Source organism: Sander lucioperca, chromosome 12 (assembly GCF_008315115.2).
Source record: "Sander lucioperca isolate FBNREF2018 chromosome 12, SLUC_FBN_1.2, whole genome shotgun sequence".
NCBI classification, from domain to species: Eukaryota; Metazoa; Chordata; class Actinopteri; order Perciformes; family Percidae; genus Sander; species Sander lucioperca.
In genome coordinates, this window is record NC_050184.1 from 1,447,032 (window position 1) to 1,469,678 (window position 22,647).

A 22,647-nucleotide genomic window follows, 5' to 3' on the forward strand; every position below is an offset into this window, starting at 1 on the left:
TTCATTGCAAACAGACCAAATGAACAGAGAGGGTATAAACTAGGCTGGACAATTAATCAAAAATTAATCAACATCAAAATTCTGAAGTTGTTATCGACGTATTTTTCCCAAGACCATATTTTCGATCATTTATTCCTGTTGAAAGGCCTACTTTCTCCTTAAAAACATTCTACCGCGTGTGTAGTCACGTGACTTCGCCCGGACCAGTCAGCCGCATGGAAAGCATAATGGAGGATAACTCAAACACCGAGTCCGAGTCAACTGAGCAACTTGTGCCCAAAAAAAAACCGCAGTGTACTTCGTCTGGGAACATTTTGGCTTTAGAAAAGATGATTTAGTACAACGTGATTCATTATCGTTCATTCATCGTTATCGAGGTAAAATGTGCAATTCATCGTGATTTTGATTTTAGGTCATATCGTGCAGCCCTGGTACAAACTCCCAGCAGTAAAAGACTACAATCACAATGTCCACTTCTAGGCTGCTGGCGGTTCCTCAGCAGCTGAGCAGCGTTGGCTGCAGGCATGTGAATAGATGGGGCCATAGTGAAGTGGAGAGCTGCTGGCTGTGGCTCTTTTAGCCGTCATGTCTTGGCTGTGAAGGCTCTTTGGACGCCTCTTTCTGGTCAGCTGCATAGGGCTTTTCAGGGCCAATAGAGGCAGCACCTCAGGGGGCTGCTGGCCATGAAAGAGGAGCAGCCCCGCCGCACTCTGCACAACTTCAGTAACACTTCCAGAGTCACTAAAGCTGAGCAGCCAAGCAAAGTGCCGCCCGCGTAAGGGCGGCACTTTGAGAGTTAAAGAGTTAAAGAGGTCAAATGGTGCCGAGGCATGACATGGAACACATAGATGGGGGAGGTTGTTGGAACCTGAAACAGATTTGTTTTATTTAGGTATTGCTGCATTTTAACATATTAAGAGTTTTAAATTCCTGTCCAACAGCATTTATCAGCACGAATGAAGTAGAGTATAAATGAAGTTCGGTAATCATACTGCAGAAGCACCTGCTATGGTCATACATTTCCCAAACCTTTATGTCTTATAAATTCACTGGCGCCTGCCAATGCAAATTTAAGAACACTCGTGTCACCTATTGAAAAGGAAATTCAACTACATTTTCTACAAAACTCTACAGAATGTTTTCTATGGATAAACAGCTTTCAGTTACTCCCTAAGGTTTCTTATAAAATGAATATGTTTTACGTAACACAGCTTACTGTAATATCAGCTGCAGGTTCATTTCAGTTTTGCTACAATGGCAATATTTTTTATTTAACTTGCAGATTTGAATGCATGTATCAACAACACAGGGCCTTGAATTGAAGGTATGAAAATTTGACTAATTGAGCCCAAAGACAAAGTTTTTAAAATGTATTCAAAGAACACAAAAGAAAGTAAAATAAAATCTGCCAGTTGGCAACAGGAGCCACTCCTCAACAAAGGCGACAAATTCAAGCCCAAGTGAGAGCAGCGCTGCAGCGCCGACGCTGCCTCTGCACACGCTCCCATTCACACACTTCAGCATTGTTCCTGCCTTTGTTCCAATACAGCTCCAACACAATGGTATTTAGTCACAACAAATGCAGCAAAAGTGTATAGTAAGCATCAGGAGTGGACTGTGTGCAACGTAGGCAGTTTTACAATGATGGGTAAAATATTTGCCAAAAGATTTAGGGAGTCTGCACACTTTCTGTGCATAAAAAAATGAATGAATGGAAAAAATCCCAACTTTTGTTGTTTGTTTAAAAAAAGAAATTTGACTGCAGCCATAAATATATGTTCTCACAGAAAGCTATAGGATCTGTTACAGGCGAAAACACTGCATAGAACTGGCACTGAACTCAATCCAGCCCACACAAAGATGCTGGCTGTATCAGGGCATTATGTCTTAGCAAACTGTTATTAATGCAAAGTCTTTATCTTCTTTCCTCCCCAGGCACTGGCATGCACGTGTCTTTATTTTGTAGATAAAAAATAGCATAAACAAAAATTGCCGACTGTCAATATAAACACTGATAAAGATTAGAGCTGGGAGCAAATATAATAATAAGAGGCCCTCTTAAGATATATTGGACACAGCAAAGCTCTCAGTGGACAGCTGCAGGCTTAAAGAAAGCAATTGCAGAAAGTTTTAAAGAGCAATAGAATAATCTTATTTTGGAAGAAAGTAGATTAACAATCAGAGCAGCGCAAATAAAATGAAGTGATCTGAGCTTGTTGAATGTCTTTACAGATTCTGCTTGAAATGCTCTCTGATACAATTGTAAGAGATGGAGGGATAGGTGAGCTTTTCATCTGCTGCTTGTCACTCCAGGATGCGAAAAAAGGCCATCATTCTGCTGATGTGTTCATGCCAATCTGGGCCGCTCATAAAAGTGTAATACACTGCTGTTACAGTATGGGGTCCTAAAATCATCTATGTAGAAACACTAGAGGGAACTGTAAATTATTTGCGCTATTTCACATTATTCAAATTGACAGTGAAATCTGCCTATACGTTGGACAAGAGAAGCTGAAAAACATCGCAGGAAATCTCACTGACTTAAAGAATTAGAAGTATTTTGTGTCATATAGGGTTGCAACTGAATAAATAAAATGTTACCCACATTTGTCATGGTATTCAATACTTGAGAACACTTTATATGTAAAAATAGGATTTTAACTTTAGCTTGTGATTGATACTTTTTGGACAATTAAAGCAATAAGATCACAGTTATTGTTGTATTTGATTTGTCCATTTCGTAAACCCCTTACACCCTTAAACCCTTGCACTAATCCAGTAAAAATTGGGAGCAAGTTTGAATGGATTCTATATTTTTCTTGTTGTGTGCAGACCCAAACATCTGTCTGTCTTCCCCACTTAGTCTGTCTTTCTCAGCTCCAAGCCCACTGGTTCCATCTGAAGACTACACTTTTTAAAACACCTAAAACAAATATATAGTTTCATTTAAAAGATCACTCAGGTGCACACGCTCGAGTGCGATTTGTGAACTGTTCAAAAAAGTGAGACAAGAGGCTCGATATCTAGCAGGTTAAATATCTGGAGCCTGCAGGGACTCTGCCGGGGGAGCTACAGCCAACGAGAGCGCAAGGCACGGGCATAGGGGAAACCAGGGGGACGGCCTACAACAGCCAGTTCTACGGCTGGATTTAGTCCTTGTGATGATGTCCTAATCATCCCTGTATCAGCTGTGTTCTGGCCTAGCCCTGAACCTCACTGACAGACGTCATCACAACGTCATCATGACGTTATCTGGCTTGCTAGGAAACAATACTCAAACAGTTAGAAATAGTGACTTTGCTGGGGACTATTTTCGGCGGTGGATTAATCCACGTTTGGTTCTCTAGTGAGAGTTTGTGTCAGCCAGTGCAGCAGTGGCTGCTCTATGGCACAGAGGAAGAGGAGATATACACACACAACAGTTAGTAGATACAGTCAGGGTTGTTTTATCTTTTCATGGGATAAGTGGGATGATTAGTAATTATAATCAGTACTTTTAGCGTGTATAGAGCCAGCATATTTCCACATGTAAATGGGTGAATTAAGGGTTTATTTCAACCAAACCAAAGTGGTGATTGTTGGAACAGTGGAAAGATGAACCAAGACGGTTTGTTTCTCTCGACTTTGAATGAAGTGTGTTTTACGATGATAAAAGTACTGATTATTTACATGGAGTCTGGTGGGTTTGGTGATGGGGATTTCTGGGCTGTTTCATGTTAAACAAAAGGGATCTTACTCTTTAACCAAAAAGGTCTATCTCTGTAGGGATCCTTTCCATAATGTTGTCAGACACTTAAGAATAATAATCTGAGCCTGTCAGTGGCAAAAACTGCTCTTTTAGGAGATTGAAATTCAAAGTGGGCATTTGCCCATTACCATTACATTACAGCTTGTTTCACCACTGCTGACTGCAGCTGTCTTGCTTCATACTGGACCAATGTCCAAACGTGTTGTTCCCATCAGTCACAAAAACTGGGGAAAATAGGGTCCAGGTTGAAAAAAAACAAAGTTAGCCCTTAAAATGTTTTCTCAACTGCACGTTTTCAGCTGCAAGAACATGAACATTTAGCCTTTCCCAGAGTTCATCTGTTTTCTCATTGATTATTTTATCTCCCTAAACATTTTTTTTTTCTTCATCAAATGAATTGAAATCATTTTAACATGAGGAAACAATATGCTACCCTCAGCTCAGAAAAAAGCAACAACTACAGACGTAACAATATGTTGTTAGCTTATTTCATATACTTTATATTTAATAGCATGAAGACCCCTGCTGCTTGGAGTCGCTGTAGGAGGCACACAGTTTTACATCTACCCAGACTCCAGTAAAAAGTGTAGTGAGCGGACCACAGCAAACCCTCCCACTGCTGATGTACATTCATTCAAAGCAGGAGCATTAGAAATCAGCTCGGCAGCGCAAGAGGAGAAGCTTTCCTTTCAGCGTTTTGCTGTTGTCTAGCTCAATCGTGTCACTTTGAGGGAGTCTATTCAGAGGTATTCATGCATCTGCCTTCAAGCCACAATGGCCGCCACTTTATAAACTGTCAGCCTGCTTGCCTCAAGCCTTTGGTTCATATTGTTTCCCTTTTCTTTAATAAACTTGGAGGAGTTCATCAACTTCTTCAATGGCAAATGGTAGCACAAAATAACCGACGGGCCTCCTAGCCCATTTTAGATTTTTTTCCTTGTTAGCAGCTGTTTATGTATCAGCAGACCATGCATGGACACATACATAGGGGGTTCTGTGTCCGCATGCTCAACATCTATGGGCGTCTGAACAGGGCGCAAAATGCTGAACAATGCTGACTTTAAGGCCAGCATTTGTAAAAAAAAAAAAAAAAAAAAAAAAAAGAAAAAACGTTTTCCAACGTGAAGCTCTCATTGATTCCTGCTCAGATGCGGCTGTGTGATCACATGGTCTGGCCTTTCTTCCAGAGACACATCATTTTGGATATGATGCTAACCAAGATACTCTCACCGACAATATACACAAAATGTACTCTCCTGTACATTTTGGAGCTAATCGCATTAATCAGTTTTGATGAATTGAGTTAATTAGAAGGTGTTTTGATCATCATGAGGAAAATCCACACTGTCTTTGTTTCCAGATCATGTTGTTTTGAAGCAGGAAAGATGATTTTATATTAAGGATCAGTGAGAGATGTGTCACTGTCTGAGAGTGAATAACTGGCATCATCTGACTTGTACACTAATTGTAACTTGTTGAGGTGTGGTGTTGATGGACACTGTTGTCCAACAATGCAATGCACAACAGAAATGGAGGAGCTGCTCCCAGCTGGAAATACTGTGGACTGTGATGTGAAGGCTCTGATTCCATCTCAGAATACATTAGGAGTGTGCAATATTAATAGACTGCATGTCATTTTATTTTGTGATATTGTTATAGAGTTTTCTGGAAAATAAGACATCTCTCTGAATTATAAACTGAAATTAATTCAAATCTGATGAAGGTACTTTATCAAATTGATGCAGAAACCCTGTAAATCTGTTATTTCTCACTGATTTGCAACATCGTGGCAATGGCCTGATACATTAAATAAAAATAAATTGTTTGAAGACAGCTTTGTTCATTTTTTGTAATGTTTCGAAATTGTAAATTGGTTGCCGTTTGATTTAATAATATAATGTATAATAATAATTAATACGTAATAATTATTAATAATAATGTTTCTTTATAAAGCACAAAGCACAAACCAGAGATCACAAAATTATCCAAAATGGGGGAAAAGAAAAACATACAACAAACATGTTACTAATTTCACACATAACCCAACCTGCCGAACGTGATTCTAAGAAAGGCTAGCGAGTTTCTCAGAGTGTGTGTGTGTGTGTGTGTGTGTGTGTGTGTGTGTGTGTGTGTGTGTGTGTGTGTGTGTGTGTGTGTGTGTGTGTGTGTGTGTGAGAGTGTGAGTGTGTGTGAGAGAGAGTGTGTGAGAGAGTGTGTGAGTGAGAGTGTGTGAGAGAGAGTGTGTGAGTGAGAGCACTCTCACTACATTATTCAATTATATTATTCTTCTTTTTTAATATTCAAACCCTCTGTATTTGGGTAAATGCTTCAAACTTGAAAGGAGCAAATATAGAGCTCATGCTGTCATGACTAGTTATATCCTCTGCTCTGATTGGTTATCATAGTACATGGCTACTGGAGGTTGGGTTTTCCTGCTCTTAAAGACTGCATGACACTTCAGTGTGTGCTTATTATTATTATTATTATTATTATTATTATTATTATTATTATTATTAATAAACTGATATACAGATGGGTGACCAACACAGAGAATAGAGGCAGTGATGTTTCCTGTTTCTTGTACGAGACTCTCACACCGGCTCAAACCATAGCTCAAAACACTCTGACATATCTGATTGCAGGTTACACAACTGTAAATGGACTGTATTTATATAGCGCTTTTCTTCTTCTTAACGACTACTCAAAGCACTGTTACATAGTACAGGAACCATTCAGCATACACACACACATTCATACACTGTGGCCGAGACTTTCGTACAAGATAAACATTGACACTCATTTACACTGCGATGGCGCAGCATCGGGAGCAATTCGGGGTTCCGTGTTTTGCCCAAAGACACTTCGACATGGGATCGAATCACTAAGTTTCCAATTGGTAGGCCACCATTCTACCACCTGAGCCACAGCCGCCCCGCAGCGTGACGTGCGGTTGCGTTTCTCCAAAAGTTCAGTCGGTCTCAACTTTTTGCCACAGGCCACCGCAGGCCACCGCAGGCCACCGCAGGCCACCGCAGGCCACCGCAGGCCGGCGCAGGCCGATGCAGGCCGGCGCAGGCCGATGCAGGCCGCCGCAGGCCGATGCAGGCCGCCGCAGGCCGAGGCAGGCAGTCTGAACGCAGCCCTTAGTCAGCGCTCTCCATCCCCACATCAGAACACTGGATGATCTGTTATCTTCCACACACTGAAGCAGCAGCACTGAAGCTGGCTCAACACACAGCCTCTCACTTTCATTTGTCACCTAGCTGCATATTGATATAATAATCATAATAAGTTTCTGTTCTAAATATTCATTCATATTTAATTCAATACTGCCAAAGCCTAATCAAACATACACTCTCATATTTCCAAACAATTACATGAAATCCAATCCAATAAATAACAAGTGATGAGAGCAAAAAGCCAGACGCTAGTGTGCGATCAGCTCCGTAAGCTGGGTGCAGAGTGTGCTCCCTGCTCTATTGTGAACAATGCTCAGTTCCCATCATCAGTGTGTTAAATATGTGGCTCAGATCATTCTAATGCAGTGACGGAGAGATGGCCATTAATCCACTTTCATACCTTTCAGTAGCGTGAACATTTACTCTACCCCAAAAAAAACTGCTGGGCCTTTATGCCACAGTAATCTCGCTATATTTAAGGTCATTTTCTAGCCAATTACACTGGATGGTTGCATTTGGTGAATGTGATTTCCACCGTGAATTGATGGAGAAATCCATGAATAAGCCATCTAATAGATCCAAGCACACGGCCCTCTGTATGGAAATTTCAAACAGGATTTCAGAGATGCATTTAGTCACTCGCTAAAAGAATTCCTTCAACCATTTCCCCCAACACAGGAACTCACTGATAATATTAATACTATATGATATACTCAGTTATACACACGATCTCTACGGTCATATTGGACCAATTTTTTTTTATTATTAGATTACGAAAAAATTAGGAAAAAAAACAGCTAATGATAGGATTTTAAAAAAAAAATTATAAAACACAATATCCAGCTGTCTTTCAAAATACAAATAATATGATCATGTATACCACTGATATAATACTTTGGCTGCTTAATTGTGCTCCATAATTAATGTTATCTATATTTATGAGGTCCAGTATGTAACACTGAGGTCAAATCAACATGTAGTACAGCAGATGTTAATAATACGCAGATGATCTTATCCAGTATTTCATTTTGGTTTTATGTGTAAAAATGAAAGCAGGAAGCTAAAGGACATTGTCTTACAGTATTTCTGGACAGAATCATTCAGTAAGGGTTTGTGTCTTTAAAGCCAGCAGTGCTTTGAGTGCTCTCGGGCAATGTTTGGCAAAGCAGATGTGTCCCTGCCAAATCCTGACACATTGGCAGCTAACAAACCAATCAAGCACAACATAACCTCCTAAAATCTCCATTTTCTTCCCCTTGTAAACTGCCCTTGCATTTTTTTTTTTTTTATATATATATATAAAAGAACTGGGTAAAATATGAAAAACCCAGAATATGTTTCATGACGGCTACATTCCACCAAATGGAAATATTCAAAATTATATAAATTAACAAATTGGAAACTTTGGGATGTCCAGTAATTATAAAACATTCTATGCGTTTGAACAAGGCCTGACCACTAAATGGGTTTGTTAAAAAACATATCTGTGTATAATCTATCTGGATGACACAGCTGTGGGGGTTCTCACCGAGGGCTCAGTTAAAGTGTTGACATTTTATTAATTTGCTGTTGCCATATTGTTTGTGCTGTGTTTTGTGATTTTTTTTTTCTGTTTGCCATTGTCTTGTGTGTATCCTTTGCAAATGGGCTGTTAATGGGATGCCGAGGCCTCTTGACTGCCCTCCTCCCCGTTCGGCCTGTTGGCTCTTTGTGCAGCGCCCCTCTTTTGTTGGCTGATCAGCTTCCCATTGGGTCGCCAGACAAGATTCTTGGCATTTGTCGGCGAAATGAAAGGAGGATTAAGAGATGGCTACTGAACACTCCATGGCAAAGAAGTGGGCTGCTATTCTCCTATTCAAAGCCCCTCTCAGTTCAGCAGCTCCCCTTCATATATCTATTGGTTTTCTCAAAGACATCACTGACAAGTCCAAAGTGCTTCTAGAAATAAAGAAAAATCAACAAGTAGGTCAGCCCCGACAAAAATGCTAATGGCCGTTGAAAAAGAGAATAAACGTACAATTAGCTGCACTATAGGTTCTAATTACAACAATGATACAAAGCTTATTTCATTACATGCATTTATCAATCTTTTAACTGATTGGCCTCTAAAATGTAAAAAATGCAAAGTAATGTGATGTTGTCAATGAGTTAGTTTGTCTGTTTGATTTGTTTTTATTTCATGAATGGTTGTGTTTTAAAGAGTGTTCTTGTTGTTGGGGTTGAAGCCATTTCCTCTCCATTTGATACCTACACACCTCATTTTTCTTATTATTTCATGTGTGACATTCCTAGAAACCACGTGCTGGTGCAGCTGAGCATCGATTCAGAATCATCGTTAATCAGCTTTCAGCAGAATGTTGTTAAGATATGATCTTAGCATGGGATCGGGTTGAATGTGTTTCTGTTCATTGATTTAATGAATGATTAAGAGCGAGTAGTTTGGTATCATGTCAGGCATAACATTAGCTTGATTTTTGACATTTGACTTTGCATTATTCTTTTGCGAAATTATGATACATCTTAATATTGGTAAATGTCCTCATTAAAAATCGTATGTATGTATGAATGTACGTATATTTAACAAATATATTTCACATGCAATGTCTAAAAAAACGAAATTCTGAAATGGTGGAATGTGTTCCTCATGTGAAATCTGTGCATTTTTGGGATGGATTATTAGACATGTTAAAGAAGCTGAAACCATCCATATACATTGATACATTGACTCACTCATTAATCATTGGCCTTATTAAGTGTGTCATTATTCAACTGTTGATGTTTTTTTCCGTTGAGCTAATACTAAAACTCTGTTGATTACACATATTACCAAATAAAGCATTTGAGCTCACATGTTAGGCTTGCTACTCTTATTTCCTGTGTGTCTTTGCTTCATCCTGCTCCCTGTACTGCCACAGTGACCCAGTTTCCCAGCTTGGGGATCACAGTGGGATCTTCTAATGCGGCCCTGCCAGCTTCCTGATCCAACAATTAACCCCTTCATCCTACATAAGGAGAGGGAGACCTGAACACAGGGAGTTTGGCCTAAAGTGACAAAATATTCAAAACAATCATCAGTTGCAACTGGGAGCATTCAGGCTGAGTTCTTTAAAACATGTTGTTGCCTGAGAGGTCGCCATATAGATACCCATTATAGGCATGTGAAAGATGAACTCATTTGGTGTCAAAATGACCATTTGTATGTCAAATACTTTACTCAGCTAACGATTCTTTACATTGTTAATTCATCTGTCGATTATTTTAAAAAATATCCTCAAATGTCTTGTTTTGTCCCCAACTCAAAGATATTCAGTTTTCTGTCCCAGAGGAGAGAAGAAACTAGAAAATATTCCCATTTAACAAGCTGACATCACACACGTTTCACTGTGTTTACATAAAAAATTACTCATACTGATTAATCAATTATCCAAATAGTTGGAGATTAATTTAGTAGTTGATAACTAATCGATTAATCAGTCATCACAGCAGCTCTATTACTCACCGAGTGCTGCCTTGAATTTGTGAAGAAAACTTTGTTAGTGTGGCATGCCTCCATTGTGAATGGAGAATCAAAAAAACGGAATAGTCTTGATGCATTGAAATAATAAAGGGCCACACTTAACAGCAAAACTATATGAAAAAACAAACAAACTCTAACCTGTGACAAGCGTTTTTATTTTCACAAATTCAAGGCAACACAGTGAGTAATTGATATGTGAATGGTCATTTTGAGGTATTCCTTTCGAATGTCATCAGAGCAAACAAAATAGAATAGAATCTGTCCCTTTGAACGGACACACAGCACTGGTGTGTGTGTGTGTGTGTGTGTGTGTGTGTGTGTGTGTGTGTGTGTGTGTGTGTGTGTGTGTGTGTATGTGTGTGTGTGTGTGTGTGTGTGTGTGTGTGTGCAAATGGGCTTTAATTAATAGACAGGCGAGCCTGAAAGCAGTGCTGGCACCAGCTAATATGATGAACTGTGATGAAATGATAAGCCCAGCAGCAGAGGATGGGAGCCTCGGAGCGGTTCTCTGTGTGTGTGAAACACAGAGCACCAGTCTGTCTCAGGTCTGCCTCAGGTCAGCATGCTACTACAGCTGCTGCAGTAACATCACAGCCGCATGTTCAGCATGCACACTACTGCTAGCAAATGACTGTTTCAAGGGTGCACCAGTCTGGATTCAGAGCTAATCACACAACGACCTGGCTACAAATGATATAGTATCTGCATTAGATAATAAGAAACACTATGCTGCCCTTTTCGCGGATCTGTCAAAAGCTTTTGACACAGCTGATCATCCTGTGCGTTTACAGAAATGATATAAGATTGGTTTTGGCTCTCTCAGAATAATGTGTTTGAGAGGCGTTGGTGTGTGGAGGCGGGAGGTGCACGGTCTGAGTCTCTGCCAGTAACAAAGGCTGTGCCGGCTGCAAGCTTTCATTTTAGCTCCAGTCCTCTTCACCATTTCTTACGAATGATATTGACTGTTCTTTGAATGGTTGACAGAAGCCCATCTTTACGCTGATGATACTAATAGATATTGTATAAATTGTAATGCTGATTCTGTGCACCTGGCCATGGCAAACCTGCACTTTTGCTTAAATGCTCTTATTAATCTTAAACTGGTACTTTATGCAAACAAACAAACAAAAATCATGGTTTTCTTGCGATCCAAGTACTGTAATCTGCACATCTCTACTGTCAATAGATCAAACATTGAAAGGGTTACAGATGGCATTTTGGCATCTGGCTCCACGACTAATTTAGGAACCTAGTTTGCAAATTACGACAAAATATTGCCTTTTTTTTCAAAAAATAAAAACAGCTTCCCTTTCATCTGTAGGAGAGGATATGGATTATGGGGATGTAATTTAGCACCACGCTGCAGCCTCCACTCAGCCCCGAGCTTTATCACCAGTGACAGCTACACCACTCTACCATGAGCTGGTTGGTCCTCTCTGACTGAGAGAGCCAATGATCACAGCTATATCTTATATATTAGCGTCATATATTACGTCTACTCTACCTGTCCCTGGCTCCAGTGAATGGTGCCAGGACTGAAGTCACTTAGTGTTAGTGGTAGTGTTAAGCGTGATTTATGGTTGTGTGGAGGCTCCACGCAGAGCTTTCTCCGTAGCCTACATAAGTGGCCTGAAGTTCATACTTGTGTTTGACGTGTGTGCGTCAATCTCTTTAAGAGAATAGCAGGGCCGGCATGTGTGTGTGTGTGTGTGTGTGTGTGTGTGTGTGTGTGTGTGTGTGTGTGTGTGTGTGTGTGTGTGTGTGTGTGTGTGTATGTGTGTGTGTGTGTGTGTGTGTGTGTGTGTGTGTATGCGTGGGGAGTGTGTGGTAGAGCGAGTGAGAGAGTGACAGTGATTTGCTTCGGAGCAAGTAACGACTCTAGAGGCATAGTGAGAGAAACAAAGGGCCCTATCTTGCACCCGGCGCAGCGTGCCGCAAAACCCAACGCAAGTGTCTTTGCTATATTAAGACCCAAACCTCTGAATCTCCAATCATGTACCAACATAAGGACCAGAGCCTGCTGATGTCCGCCACATGTCTGTCTGACGACTCATTAGTGACAAACAAGGGCCTAACTTTGGGGTTAACATTACATTTTCACATTACATTTTCTGCATTCTGGTGAATTTTACTGCATCGATTTATAGTACAAATGTCTATATTTATGTAAAGGACATTATAATAGGTTTTTGGGGTGGGATGCACTGGCCAGTTTTGGTTATTGGGGGTAGGGGGGTTGTAACACCCCCCATGCTCCCCGTAAAATACGCCTATGGTGACAAATGCTTGGACTAACGGGATGTTACACATGATTTGGATGCAGAGATAAATGCGGGGGGGTGGGGAGGCGGGGGGGGCTGAGAAGGCTTTGGTTTTGGGTTGCTGTGACATTTGTTTTGATGAAAGAACTGACTACAAATGATTATTTTGGCCTCCTGTAGAATGATTAGTTGAGAAAACATGACCAATGGTAACTAGATAACTAAATGAATAACTTTCAGTTCAGGATGGACTATATGATGATATACATTCCATATGAATTTGTCTGTTGTCACATTTATTTATTTTTTATACCATTTGTACCAAGGGACCTGCCCCTTTAATATTTCTGGTGTTACAAATCAACGATCAGGACTGATCAGTGTGAGGAAGTTGTGAACTTGACTTGTCTGGATTAGGCATTTTCATCCAGAAATTTGACTGTAGCCTATCACAATACTTATTTTTACAATATAAAAAAAAACATCATATGTTGATGCTATGGTATGGATAATATGACATTTTAATTTCTTAAATACATGTTTCTAAAGATTAGGGCTGCAGTTACAAATGTATATTAAATACAGATTTTAATTATTTCTTTAGTCGTTATAATTCCAAAGACAAACATCCGTCTGCAGTTTAGTGGGTGACTAGTTCAAACTGCCCTAATCTGTCCCACAGGCCAGGAACTAAAGCTGCTCAGTTAAAGAGAGGAAAGCAGCAGATGCTCATATTGGAGAAAATGGAATCAGAAAACATTTGGGATTTTTCTTCTTAATAAATGACTTCAATGATCGATCGATTATCATTTCAACCCAATGACTATCATGATGACGATGGTGATCGTCATCATTATTACGGATGATACCTTTCCTCTCTGTGTTGCACATTGGCTTCCACTCCCCTTGTCTTCTTTTTTTTTTTTTTTCAATGTGTCTCTTAAAAATGTGAGTTTTTGGTGCGAGGCAGCGGGGGAGAAAGGGGAGGTTAATCCCAGTTTAATACACGGATGCACAGCCCAGGACCAAGGCTGTGATGATTGTGTTATCTCTAGCCAACAGTTTGGGTCTCCATCAATTTCAACCCGGCAAAATAGCTGGGAGAATGTGCAGATGGAGGAAGTGCGGATGCCCGGGGAAAAGTATTATTAATAGCTGCAATAGAACTTCCCACAGCCTGCGCTCGCTGTAAAGCCGCCTCTCGTCACTGCCACTGGATTTGTTTGAAGTGCTCTCTCCATCCTCACTGTCAACGTTTTTTTCTTCTTTTAACCAGGCTTATTCTGGACCCCAAAACTGACACTGTTTTTTTTTTCTTCCTACAGCAGGTTATGTATATCTTTGGGAAACAGCATATTGACTAAATGCTGCAGATCAAAAGAGTGTGCATCAGTCATACACTGAATGCCTGTATGATGATAGGTGACCGGCCTGTCCATTACACCTGCCCTATAAACAAACTACTACTTTAACCAACTGTCTGTAACCTGTGTATTCTGGAAACTATCCTACATATTTACAGTGCACTAATATACTGATTGTCAGCTTTTCATATCTATAGTTTCCAAACATTAACATCTATCATAACTGAATATACAAAAAAAAAATAAGATCCACACTCATCATATTTTGTCAACCAGTATCTTGTTGCAGAGATATTATGATATATGCGGAGTAACTTCTTATATGCAAATGTCAGTTCTGTCAAAAAAATGCAAATTGAAGAGTAGAAAAGCATGCTATTAATTATAAAGTGGTTCATCCTAAAGATTGAATTATAAATCTCATGTAATGCATTTTCTTGTATTGTTTTTAGTCACTGGTTTTAACGGTTGTACAGAAATAAAGCTGACTTATTTGCATGTAGTTTGCTTCCCCATTGTATATTAGTGCCAGCATGTCATGTGGAAAAACAGAAGCTTATCTGATGAAAAATGAGAAATGTAAATAGTACTCATCCATGTGTTTGAATCAGTCACAGTAGCCCACAGACACAACTCTTTCATTCAGCCTATACTGCTGCAGAAACACACTTTCCCTGAGATTCTGCCAACATGCCACCAAAAACAATCCCATAAAAGCAAATGAAATGAATATTTAAAAATACAATCTAAACAACACGAGAAAAAACCTTTAAAATCTCAAGATTTGCGCCGCGGGCACCACACCACGAAGTGAGCCGCTGAAAGATGAAAGTGAAAAGAAATAAAAGGCTCAATTTAATCTGCTTTAAAGCCCTTCAACAGAATGCTTGTGCCTGGAACTGTGAGAGTGAGGGCTGATAGGGGATAAATATATTTCTTACCATGCCTTGGAGCTATTACACCCCTCTCCAACACAGACGCCTATTCAACACACACCGGTTTCATTAGCAGCTGTAATAGGCTAAGTCTTCAAATGATTAAATGCCAGGCCCGGATGACAGAAGTAGACACTAGCTAGGCTGATCTTTTAAAGAACATGAAAAGGCAGACAGTCTGGAAAAAAAATGTCACCAGTGGAACCAGCGGTCAGGAAACACTGGACGGACAGCTGATCCAATCAAACAAGGCCCACAGAGAGACAACAGATCCAGAGCCGCTCCACTCACACAGGAACACCACATATCAAATGTTGTATTCACGGTGGGAAACTTCTATGGAAAAAAATGCCTAACTATCTTATAATATATATAGCCTACACCAAATTCAAAATATGTCTCAATTGCATAGCCTAATTCAAATCTGAGAGAAATGTAGCCTACCTTAAATTCCATTAGGGCTGCAACTACCAATTATTTTCATTGTAAATTAACGTGTGGTCTAAAATGTCAGAAAATGGTGAAAAAATGTTTTGTCCACAACTCAAAGATATTCAGTTTCCTGTCACAGAGGAGAGAAGAAACTAGAAAATATTCACATTTAACAAGCTGACATCACACAAGTTTCACTGTTTTTTCATTTAAAAAAAACAAACAAATTCGATTAATCGATTATGAAAATAGTTGGCGATTAACTTAATAATTGACAACTAATTGATTCATCTTTGCAGCTCTAAATTCCATCTTAATCATAAGCCATATTACGGATCAAATGTAATCGTTTTGCTCATTCCTTCTACACATTTCATTAAAATTTTGCTTTAAAACGTTTAAGAGGGGTGTGTTTTTTTCTGATGTATGAATTAAATAGGGGCCTACATTTATATACTAATATGGGGTTGTTGTCGCATTCGTATATATATATATGTATATAACAAAAATTGTTTCGGTGGCGAATTGGTTTTGTGCACACCTAGACTGGCTGCTGTCCCGGCAGACAGGCCGCTGAGAACCGGCCGGCCTCTGGCTCCTCTCCCCGCAGACAGGCCGCTGATAGTCGGCCGGCCTCTGGCTCCTGTCCCCGGAGACAGGCCGCCTGTAATTGATATTGAGTGGCACATCGGTCAGCTGTCAGCCCTGCTTTAATAGAGCGTTTAGCAGCGCCACGGGAGCTCCCCGTCATAAATAATGGAGCGGCTCTGGGTCTGCTGGGAGAACTGAGGCAAAGCCCCAGCGACAAAACGCCCGTTTAGGCCCAATTTGTAGACAAGTCCTCGCTATGACAGCCGGCCTGTCCAACCTACAACTGTGTGTCTCCTGTGGCCTACCTTTGTCGCCCAGGATGCCGTCGATGCTGTGTTTGCTTTTCTTTTCTCCGTCTTCATCCTTTTTATCACACTCGTCCTCATCGTCCTTTTTTCCAAATCGAGCTCGAAGTACACGGCTGATCGAACTCACTGCGAACACAGAGGCAGCTTCACTAGCCGAATAATAGCCCCATAATAATAATAATAATAATAATAATAATAATAATAATAATAATAATAAATAGCATGACCAACCTTGGCCTCAATATCAACATTTTGTTTTTCTATTCGAATCGGAAAACAGCGGAGAATGTAATGAAATGCGGCTTACCGGAGGAAGCCTCACCTGAAGGGACTGTGCTTCTGTCACACACCCCGTCCTTCAGCAGCTTGTCCCGGATCTCCCAGCTAAACATGCCGGGGTTGTCCCGCTTGTACTCCTCTATTCGCTTCTCCACATCCGGCGTGGCGACCTGCTGCAGGTGGCACACACACACACACACGGACACAATGTTACACACTGCAGCTGGGGGGGGGGGGAAAGACCTACTCAAACAACATTAAATACAAAATAATTAAATAGCCTACACTAATTGAACATCTTATTTAGGCCTATACTAATAGCCTACATCGAATGTATTATTATTGTTATTAGGGTCTAATCCTCCGGTTCTTCGCTCTTACCCTGGGCTTGCTGCCTCCTATCGCCCCGGGCCGGATGGAGCCGGTCTCCTGGTAGCGGCACAGGATCTTGGAGACGCAGCCGTGAGAGACCCGCAGCTGGCGGGAGATGACGCAGGGCCGGATCCCGTGGTGGGCCATCTCCACTATCTTGTGTCGGATGTGGTTGGGCAGCGGCCGGCCGTTAATGAAGACCCCTCCGAGCTGGTTGACCCGCCCCTGGCCCAGAGGAGTGGACACTGCGGGCGACACAGGCTCACTCAGCATGGAGCTTTCACATGGAGTCATGACACATGTTATAGGAAAACATTCCTGTTTCCTCTGTGTGGGCCTAAACATAAGTATAGGCCTACTATTATTCTAGGCCTCAGTACTAATTCACGTAAATAATGTCTGGATTGTAGAAACAAATAAAAAAAATCTTAATGTTAATAATGAAAAATGCCGTTAACAGATTGACATTAAGGGATGCCACTTCACAGTGCCAACCGACCCTAGAGGAGGTGAAGAACTCCTTCTGTCCGTCTTTATTATTCACCATCACGCCTTCCAAAATATTGATGTAGCCTAATCCTCTGCTTCTCCCTGTTGATTTGATTTCCATGCACAGGGCACTTGAAGAAATCCAGCATTTATGGCTATAAGACTGTCTAGGTTTTCCTTGGGATTTAAGACTCATTTTCAATTTGTTGACAAAATGGTCATTAATAAATGAAGTGCATCCGAGAGTCTTTAATATTTAACCTAGTAAGCTAATTATTTGTAACATCTTATTATAATTTTAGCAGTGTGAAAAAAGTCTAGTCTAGGTAACTTAATTCAAATGCCAGTCCTTCACGGCAAAAAAAAAAAAAGAAAAAGTTACAGCAGCCTTCTGAATGAATAAATGAATCCCTTTATTGTCATTGCATGTTCACATACAATGACATTTTCCTGTCTCTCATTTAAAAAACTGTTCCCATTTAGCCTACTCTGCTCAAACACACACTTACTCACACAGAAAAAACTGTTAAAAAAAAAAGGTGAAAAGGTAGCACTGTAGTCATGTCCTGGCTATAGTCAAGGTAACGAATTTCATGTCTACCCTAGCATATTTTATTTATTTTTTTTAAATTGAGCTCTCCAGTTTTCAGTCTCCTCACAAAATGTCCTCTCCGCCGGTGGAAAAGGCCCGTCCCGCGGCTCCGAGCGGCAGCTGCTTACAGCCTACCTTCCAGAGGGAATCCAGTGCGGGGATAGTTCTGTCCGGGAGCAGGGCGCATCATCCGCGGTACCGTTCCTGGCAAAGACGACATTGTAGCATTTAAAAAAAAAAAAAAAAAAAAAAAATTACAAATAGAAAACAGAAGCAAAAAAAAAAAAAAAAAAAAAAAAGACGGGACACGTTTTAGATGTCCAGTTCAAGTGCAAGACTGGACTTGTTGGTCACAAGTGTTTGAAGGTGGATATGTGTGACGGCTCCAGTGTGTGGCGGAGGAGACAAAGCAGAGTCAATATCAGAACAACGGGGCTCGTGGACCAGGTGGAGGAAATTCGGCGGCAAAGCGCAGCGCTGTGTGTGGAGCGGCAGGGAATCCTTTCACTGTTAATGTGCTCACAACATGGAAGTGCTGTCTCTAACATGAGAGCTTATTTAACCGGTGTAAAGGCTGGGCTACTTTGACGGTCTCCCGGACAAGTCTGGACCAGGCGGGCTCGCCAGGGGAGGGGAGGGGAGGGGAGGGGGGGGGGGGGGCGCGATCACCGATAGGTTCTTGGTGCTTTTTTCCAGAGAGAAAAGCTCCAACAAGTTTCAGCAGCCAATGGGAACGAAAGGATATAGATGCATGCACGCGCACGCGCACGCACACACACACACACACACACACACACACGCACACACACACATACACATACACAGACACACACACACACACACACACACACACACACATACACACACACACACACTTATATTATGTTATATCAAGTCTTCAGATTAGCCTTCCACCTACAATAGTCTCACATATTATCCACTGCTGGGCTGGTTTTATTGTTTTACTTGCTTTTAACATGCATGTTTTATGTGTTGTTGTTTTTTTGCTTCATCTGTTTTTAATGTGCTAAATGTGCTGGTTTTACTGTGTCTTTAAGGGTCTTTGAGTACCAAGCGCTATATAAATAAAATGTATTATTATTATTATTATTATTATTATTATTATTATTATTATTATTATAGGCTTATATAGAAAAATACACATAAATAGCCTATTTTGAAGAGCAAATAAAACAAATGAAAGAAAAGCAAAATACAGTATGCAGTAACTGGCAAACTGTAAAAAGTGGGAATGAAACATGGGATATGAAATATGAAGCTCTATGGGGCATGAAAATACAGAGCTAAAAATATGTCATGTAATGTAAAGAAGGTCAGAAATCTGTATATATATAATCGTATTGTATATTTTTGTATAGCCTACACATATAATGCTTCATTTCTATAGAAATGCATTAGCATTATATATAGCATTATATATGTGTAGGCTATACAAAAATATACAAATAACATTCACTTAGTTGAAGGTGTGATGTAGGTTTACAAGACACACTGTAGACTATGGAGGATATTGTTAGTCATAATTAAAATTAAAAGTCCAAATAAAAATTAAAAAAAAATTATGATTTTACTACGCTACTAGGAATGATCAGGCCATAATTAAACTCAATACGAAAAAGGAAATTGAAAAAAGGCAAATTTAAAATGTAAAATGATCATTTGAAAATGTGACAATGAAAAAAGTGAAATCTAAAGTGCAAAAGCTTAAAGGAAAATGCTCAAACTGACAGCTTGAATTGTAAAGAGGAAATTGAAAAAATGATAAGGGAAACATCAAATATGACACTCAAAAAGGGAAATGGAAAAGCTGTACGTAGGCGTGGCCCAAAGGACAGAGGTGGGCCATGTTGTAGTGTTTGCATATACCCTATATAGTGGACTCAAACTATCCCACAATGCATCGTGAAAAGTAGTGGACAATGATGGTCACTAACCGAGCACCATTGCCATCATGCATTGTGCTGAAGGGAAAATGGGAGGAGGAAGAGCAGCGCAACTGCAACCTTAGATGTACTTTGAAAAAAATAAAAAAATAACATTTTCCGTTTAACATGCAGTTAAATGCTGAAGTTTGTTTAATCAGTTTATGCAATGAATTGTTAATTTAATATGGTACACCATTACGGCACAAATCAGGGTTAGGCAGCGTCGCTAAGTTCAAACTAGATGGGGTAAAAATAATAATTTATAAGTAGAGAAAATACATTGGGAGTGCCACATAAGCAGTAGAAAGATATTGCCTGTAAATTAATTGTAATCTCTTCAGGGACTTGCGACGGTGAGCGGAGGGTGTGAACCAGAAGGGTTCCTGTTGCTGCTGTAGGTTTGCTCACAGCAGGAACTCTGGATGTTCACGCTGTAAATAAAAATATAAAGAAGGAAAGATGGATATTGAATGGCATGGTATTTCCACAGAGCTCTGAAAGCTGTTTATAAAGAGTATTATTCAGTTAGTATTTTCGTTGGAAGTTGGTTTTTCCTTATGGCGGTAGGAAAACAAAGAAAATAATATAGTAGTCACAACACAACAGCCATTTGGTATTTCTTCATTTGGGAAAATACGCTTAGTATAATATGTATTTATCATAAAAATACATGTGGCTTTACAGGTATGGAACTTTTTAAAAAAACTCCTCCTAGAGGACTCAACAGATCCTTCTCAAATTGGGTCAGCAAACAGGGAATTTGTATGTTTCACCATGACGCAGGAAGCTGTTGTTACATGACTTTACATAGTCCAATTAACCCCCGAATTTCTCATGCTTGATAAGAGTCCGACATCTACAGGCCAATGTTAACTCATAGTCATAGCGCCACCTGCTGGCAACGGTAAGTCAGCTTTATATGACAAAGATCATCCGATTTACATGACATTTACATGGTGTGGTCTACGCTTAATACAGAGCAACATAATGCATGTTGCATGGTGTCTAACGCCACATAGTGGACACAGGAAGTGACCCAAAATTTGCCATACATCATCTCCAGCGCCTTCGCTCAGTGCAGTGTTCATCGCTGCTGGCAGCTTTAATTAGGGCCCGAGCACCGGCGACATCAGTGTCCCTCTGGTCCCGGTGGGAGAGGGAAGTGTGGCGGGCTGATTTGGGATTGTCCGCACAGTAGTCCTTGGGACAATATCATCAATGTGTTTGCCGATGTGACTAATGACGACGTCCGTGTCCGTGTCTATACTGTTGTCCCCAACCACCCACCACTATGTAGTGCTGAAGCAGTGATATAGGGCAGAGTCTGATGGTCCATGTCATTGTTATGTCTTGTTTGAGTTTCTCCCTATAGGCGGGGCGAAGCAGAACTGCCTAATATACTTCCTACAGTGCTTCCCAAACCTCCCACATTCTGGAGTCTTTTGGACACATTCAATACCAACAAAAGTAGTGTGAGGCAAGCTTGTATGTGAGGGCAAGCAATTGAGAGTTGCATATTTTTTATGTGGAACTGCAGCCTATGTTGTCCTTTTCCCCTTGTGTTTGCCCCACATAGGCCATGCCACAGGGACGCGTTATCCCATAAAAAAGCATTACCAGCCTTTTGAGATTAAAAGTTAACTTTTTAACGTTGGAAATAGCAGTTTGACAAAATAAAAAAAATATCTTATCTTATCACATGATCCACTTATTTGGTTGGGCTTTGTGAAGCTTCCAGCCATATCTCATCAGCTTCATCAGCAGATGGATTTAAAAAAAAAAGCATGTTTACCAGTTTCATTTAACCATATTACTAGCCAACACATTCTCACTCCCATCTCGTAAAATACGGACGCTTGGTCAGGAGCCTTTGTCGTTGTTATTGCCGCTAATAGTCTACTTTAGCGCCATATAACGCGCTTTAACTAAACGCGCTTGGTCGGGACTGTTAAGGATTGTTACAGTAATGTTAAGGAAAAGATCCTAGACACACGGGAAGAACGGGACGGTTGAGTTTAGGAAAAGGTCGTGGGTGGGCTTACGTTTCCCTGACACGCGGGAATAACGGGATCATTGGGTTTAGGAAAAGGTCGTGGGTGGGTTTACGCTTTCGTGACACGTGGGAATAACGGGACTACTCGCTGAACCCCGTGTAGCTGCTGCTGCAAAATAAGTAAAGGGCTGTAACGTGAACAGTCTATAGTGCCATAGAACGATAAAATCCGAGCAGCAGTTGCTGGTTGCATTTAGCCGCTACAGAGCTCCGGGACACAGGCTACCAGCGGCAGTTGTTTAGCCGCCGATAGGTGACTGCGAGCTGGCTCCAGGCACCGCCAGATGACGGTCCTTTCGGGGGCCGTGGTAGTGGAGTTTAGCCGGAAAAAGTGAGCATCATGCGGCGATGACAGTTAAGTTTAGGCAATAAAAAGGCCCGTTAAGTTTAGAAAAAAGTTTGTGGTTTGAATTAAAACACTCCCCTGTGGTTAGCTCAGTTGGTAAAGCAGGCGCACATATATAGACGCAGCGGCCGTGGGTTTGACTCCGACCTGCGGCCATTTGTTGCATGTCATTCGCCCTCTCTCTCTCTCTCCTCATGTTTTCATCTCTCCTATGGAAACAAAGGCCTAAAATGCC

The 22,647-nt window shown here is 40.7% G+C and overlaps 1 protein-coding gene across 2 annotated transcripts in view; it reads right to left on the bottom strand.

Annotated features, from left to right (window-relative positions):
* LOC116050869 (paired box protein Pax-7-like) overlaps positions 1 to 18,651 on the bottom strand; it is an 89,205-nt gene extending 70,554 nt beyond the window's left edge. Inside the window, exons 1-4 of one of the 2 annotated variants that reach the window (XM_031301094.2) lie at positions 18,203 to 18,651; positions 16,996 to 17,231; positions 16,658 to 16,787; positions 16,333 to 16,461 (exon numbers count right to left, since the gene is read on the bottom strand). In XM_031301094.2, the coding sequence (XP_031156954.1) occupies positions 16,333 to 16,461; positions 16,658 to 16,787; positions 16,996 to 17,231; positions 18,203 to 18,287 (580 nt within the window). In that variant the 5' untranslated portion in view covers positions 18,288 to 18,651. Of the gene's footprint in view, positions 1 to 16,332; positions 16,462 to 16,642; positions 16,788 to 16,995; positions 17,232 to 18,202 lie in introns of both variants that reach the window. The other variant, XM_031301093.2, reaches the window with a different exon arrangement.
* Positions 18,652 to 22,647: the final 3,996 nt, after the last annotated feature.